General features: G+C 48.3%; 1 protein-coding gene and 1 pseudogene across 1 annotated transcript; both read right to left on the bottom strand.

Moving 5' to 3' along the window:
* Nucleotides 1-2,123: 2,123 nt before the first annotated feature.
* On the bottom strand, nt 2,124-3,482 carry Calml3 (calmodulin like 3). Its single transcript, XM_023719788.1, has one exon. It carries the CDS (start codon nt 3,287-3,289, stop codon nt 2,840-2,842), a length of 450 nt encoding a protein of 149 aa, XP_023575556.1. The 5' UTR covers nt 3,290-3,482; the 3' UTR covers nt 2,124-2,839.
* Nucleotides 3,483-3,818: 336 nt separating this feature from the next.
* Nucleotides 3,819-4,224, bottom strand: LOC101568698 (annotated as a pseudogene).
* Between the last annotated feature and the right edge of the window lie 1,279 nt (nt 4,225-5,503).

Raw genomic sequence — 5,503 nt, 5'->3', positions numbered from 1 at the left:
AAGCTAAGCCATTGTGTAGGAGTTTGATGCTGCCTGGCCCAAGGTGCGTGGTCCTGCCAGCCCTGGTGAGAGGCTTATACATACTCTGTGGGTTTTTGGACCCCTTGGTGAGGCTGGAGACTACCACCTCCCAAGGAATCATGACTCCATCAATGAGGGATAGAGTCAAAGCAATCATCCAACTGTGGCTTCCTCTGGCCCTGACATTCCTGGGCAGTGGAAGACCGGGAGAAAAGGAGGGAAAAGGGGAAACTTCAGGTCAGTGTCTCTAAAGGTTGACCCCCATGCCTAGGTGAAAGATGTCATTACTGGTGGCTCCTATTAGCCCTCCTTGGAAAGGGACTGAGCCATGGGCTTAACAGGAGGAACTCAAGTTGGCTAGATCGCTGTGCTTCCCTGAAAAAGGAGGATTTCTTAAAAATTGTTCTCAGGAGAGAAAATGCCAAGGGGAGGGGTGACATACATTCTGCCTAATTGTGTGTCCTGCCTTGACCTTGCTGCTTCAGAGTTCCATGGCAGAAAAAAAGGGAGCCCTACTAATTACCACTCTGCCTTCAGGGAGGATCAGTGACCTGTCAGCTCCGGGCTGAGAGCAGGTGGGGGCCTTTCCATCTCCCTGCTAGCTTCTGCCCAGACAGGCATGTGTGCTTCCAGGGTGGGGTAGGGGATAAGAAAAAGGATCTGCTTCTCCTAAACTGCTGGGAGGCTGGGATGGAAACACAAAGAGACACCTTCACATACCACCCCTATCAAAGCACTGACAGTAAGTTGGCCCAGACACTTAAAAGTGCTTGTTCAGCCTATTCCTCAATAGTAGAGCATTTAATGTCAACTCTCTAGCCAGTTCTTCACAATGACCAGAAAGAACATGGGAAACCTCTATCCTTTCATTCTTGCACAATTTAGGAGCTATCCTATGAAAGATGCTGAAATCTGAGTTGGTCCCTGGAGGGGATGTCATGTTCCTTTCAGTGGGTGGCTCTGGAACTCACCACCAAACCTCATCTTGGATCTTGTGCTCTGCCCCACCCCATCGCAGAAAGCTGCTATCTGTTGACCTCTGGACAGTCTGTCCCAGCACTGAAGGGGCTTGTCCAACCAACCCCAATGCCGAGGGGAGGAGGGTTAGCTCGGTTATCCAGGCCTGAACCTCTTCCAATAAGAGAATTATACCAAAGTCAGTTCTTACCTGAGATGCCAACATCAAGTGTCCCTTCATCAACTAAGATGCCATGAAAAAGCCTGCTCCTGTCACCTCTATTCATGTCCCTCAGGTTATATAGAGGACAGATGTTTATTGGCATGCTATAGAGCATTAGCACTGGAAGGGACCCTTAGTGGTGGCATTAATACTTCTGTCATTTAGTACTCAGGTGCTGCATGCCAGATGTGTTCAGAATATTGTCCTCAATCCTCACAACTCCCTGAAAGAGGCAATATTATAAGCATTGCAGTGGAGGCCCAGAAGGCATGAGTGGCTGGTAGCAGAGTAGTCAGGGCGCAAATCTACATTCAGATCCCAGCTCTGCCATTTAGTCACCAGCTATGGGAGCCTGGGCTGATTCTTAAGTTTCCTGGGTCTCAGCTTCCTCATCTGTAAGATGAAGAATCCAAGAGTAGAAGCTTCCCCCAGGGGGTAGCTCAGCCCCTAGATGGGATCTGACCTCTGGGCGGTATGGGAAGGACTACCTATCTCTGAATTGCTTTTGTACCACATTGTGCTGGAAATGCCTCACAGTAGGCACGCTGACCTCTCATGATCTTCTAACCACTGTACATCTTATAACATCCAGAGCAGGTGTGTGAGCAATAAGATCAATATTTCAGAGCTCCTTTACTGTAATCCACATGGGCTTTTTAGGAGCTCTACATGCATTTATAGCTATTCTATGCTTTCAACATGTTCATTATATTCAAGTAAATAGGCAAGGTTAACCATAGATCTCAGTCTCTCTCTCTCTCTCTCTCTCTCTCTCTCTCTCTCTCTCTTTCTCTCTTTCCAACAATACAGGAATTCATTGAATTTTCAAAAAGCACACACAAAACATGGGTTTTTAGGCCTAGGTCTATGCCCTGGATTTAACAGGTTCATTTCAATTAGAATAAGAAACGAAGAAACAAAATAAGAATGCCAGTATCTTCTTTATTCCTCCACAGTGTCCCTCTCCCATCTATTCAAATTTCTCTCCTACACGCATATAAACATGTTACAACTGACCCCAGTTTCACTCCCAGCTTCAGAAGATGAATCACAGAGACTTGGCAAAGACAGACTGGAGCGAGCAAGTGCTGTGCGGAAGGAAGCGATGATTTTTAGCTGGCCTGACCTCAGCGGTCACTTTTTATCAGCATCCCCCATTCCAAGGCCAAGATGTAGCTCAAATGTGACAGCAGATGCAGTCTTCAGTCCAAGAAGCCCCAGAATTCTGGCAGGGACTGAGGGCTACAGTTTCCCTGGTTCTGCACTTGCACAAGAAACTCTAAAGTGTCACTGGACCCATCCTGATGCACGGCAGTCAGTGACACCTTTACAGGTCCTTTGGCTCTTTGTCCATGAAGAGGCAGCTCACTCTATTTCTACCCCTGCACTATGGAAGAGGTACAGTTTGCTCAGAGGGCCAGTGTTCTGTATCATGCAAGATGAGCAGGCAGGCAGTTGGCAAAAAAAGAGATGCAAAAGGTGAGAGGCAGGAAGGTGGATCTGAACCCACTTTGCCTGAGAACAGTGCCCAGAGGAAGCTGAGAATGGAAGAGAAAGCTGAATGAGGGTCTTGCTGTAGCACAAGGCAGCCCCTGCCCAGTCAAGTGGGTGGTGGGCAGCAGCACACCCTCTGCAGCCTCACTTGGACACCAGCATGTGGACAAACTCCTCGTAGTTCACCTGCCCATCTCCATCCAGGTCTGCGGTCTGGATCATCTCCTCCACTTCCACATCACTCAGCTTCTCCCCCAGCCTGGTCATCACGTGCCGCAATTCAGCAACACTCACGTAGCCATTGCCGTCCTTGTCGAACACGCGGAAGGCCTCCCGAATCTCTTCCTCACTGTCTGTGTCTTTCATCTTCCGGGCCATCATTCCCAGGAACTCTGGGAAGTCCACGGTGCCGTTTCCATCCCGATCTATCTCATTCACCATGCCCTGGAGCTCAGCCTCTGTGGGATTCTGGCCCAAGGACCGCATGACCGTGCCCAGCTCCTGGGTGGTGATGCAGCCATCGCCATCCTTGTCAAACAGAGAGAAGGCCTCCCTGAACTCAGCGATTTGCTCCTCGGTCAGCTGGTTGGTCATGCTGGCAGGGCGAGTGGCGCGGTGGCAGAGGTATCCTGGCTGGTATCTGCTCCTGAGCTCTTCCTGGCTGTGGAAGGACAGGTGGAGATCTGAGGGGCGGCTGTCTGGCTGGCTTTCTAGCCCTGGCTTGAATTGCTGGAGCTTAAGAAGGAGCAGAGTCCTCCCCCACCTCCAGCCTGGCGGGATTGGGCTGCCATCCGCAGACACCCCCGCCCCTGTGGTTGCCTGAAGGCCAGGTCCTGTTTAGACAGGAGTCCAGAAGCAGTAAGCAGGCCAGCCTGCTGATTGAGCTGACGCCAACCCCTCTATGTGAAAAGCAGACAGTTTTCACTTGGACACCCACAGGGCCAGCAGGAGCCACCAGTAATGACATCTTCTGTCTAGGTGTGTGGGTCAACATTTAGAGAAATCCACATGAGATTCTTCCTTGCACTTGCTCTTTTTTCTCCTTAGCCTTCCACCTGCCCCCAGTCTCCCCCTCTTCACTCAATAGAATAACCAGCCAACACCCCATTCCCCCCCTTTTTTTTTGAGCCTTTCCATCTTTTATTACTGCAACAGCTTCATGTTTTATTTAGCCCTCTGACTCTGTGCTTGTGCCTTCAACACTTTCACCACGATTTTCTGCTCTTCAATAAGGAAAGCACGCTTGATCCTGTCGCGGACACACTTGGCACACATGGAGCCCCCGTAAGCCCTGCTGACGTGCTTCTTCATCTTAGACAATCTCATAAGAACTTTAGGCCACACAGCTCGAACCCCTCAAAGTCTGCCTAGGCATATACCATATGCAGATTTGGGGGCCTTCCCAACCTTCTTGGTATAGAAGTAAACAATTCTATTCCCTGGAGTTCGGCACAGCCTAGTTTTGTTGGAAGCAGTGTTGTAGGAAAGCCTACAACGGTATGTCAGGTGCTGGACCATTGTGAAAGCCTCCAGACACCCTAGCTGGAAGAGCCATTTTCCCCTTTAGCTGAAGTTGTTTTGTTTTGTTTTTTCTTAGGATGAAAAACAAAAATTGTCCTTATTGAAAGGAACTTCCTTTCCTGGTCTTGGACTCCAAAGCTTTGGGGAGCTGGACAGTTTTCAGAGGGCAAAGGCTTTTTGTTTGGGTAAAAGCAGTATTTTCTTATCTTCAAAACAAACATGAGTGGAGAAAGACCTTCTCCAACCCATTCACTCAGTCAGTCTCTCATTCACAGAGGCTTGGTGAGTGCCTGTGATGTGCAAGTCTTTTCTTTTCTTTTCTTTTTTTTTAAATTAATTTTATTGAGAAAAACATTACAATGAGACAGTTTCAAAACAGGTTGGTAGGAGAGTTACAACAATTAATACATTACATATTGTTGTCTTTGTAATAGTCATTCATAGCTCAAGATGCCAACATGACATAAGCAGGCCACCTCTGTCCTCAGGAAGTCACATTCCAGTGGTAATACAGAGAGGCAGTGAGTAAACAAACAGAGAAATGCAAACAAGGTCAGTAGAGGTTTTTGATAAGTGCTGTGAAGGACATGAAAGGTAATGACAAAAGACACAGGAAGGTCAACTCCTTTGTCATCATCAAGGACAGCCTCTCTGCAGAAAGACATTCTAGAGTGGCCTCGTGGGAGAGGAGGGAATGATGGGGCTGAAGGACAGAAAGTGAACAAGCATGGAGAAGGTGGGGAGAAAAGACAAACGACGAAGACTTTACATGGGCACCCTACAAGCTCCCAGCAAGGGCCTGTCTCAGCCCTGCGTGAAGCAGAGACACAGCCAGAGAGAAGAGCATCTTTGAGAGGAGATGGGTTCAAGAAGGACCCTGGGTGTTCACCAGTCACATGGACTCAGCTCCCTAGCTCCAGGAGACCTGGAGAAATGATCTTCCAAGAGGCAGAAAAGATTTGGAAATAATAACAGTGGGAACCCAGGAAAACTCAAACTGGATAGAAATGTGGACCTGGGCCTTTCTTTATTCTATTGTTGGATGTGGAAGAATGGGGTCAGGGATCTACGAGGGGGAAAATATATTTGTAAAGACCTGGATTTACTGAGGAGAAAATGTGGCAGGATAATAGCTGGAATATTCGTCTTCATCCTTGCCTCCTCCTCCTCCTCCTCCTCCTTCTCCTCCTCCTCCTCTTTCTTTCTTCTTCTTCTTCTTCTTCTTCTTCTTCTTCTTCTTCTTCTTCTTCTTCTTCTTCTTCTTCTTCTTCTTCTTCTTCTTCTTCC

Source organism: Octodon degus, unplaced genomic scaffold (assembly GCF_000260255.1).
Source record: "Octodon degus isolate 3935 unplaced genomic scaffold, OctDeg1.0 scaffold00071, whole genome shotgun sequence".
Classification (NCBI taxonomy): domain Eukaryota; kingdom Metazoa; phylum Chordata; class Mammalia; order Rodentia; family Octodontidae; genus Octodon; species Octodon degus.
This window is presented reverse-complemented; position numbering and strand designations above follow the sequence as displayed.

What these genes read in the sequence shown, in the direction of transcription:
- Calml3 (XM_023719788.1), bottom strand. Translation starts at nt 3,289, where the DNA reads ATGACCAACCAGCTGACCGAGGAGCAAATCGCTGAGTTCAGGGAGGCC.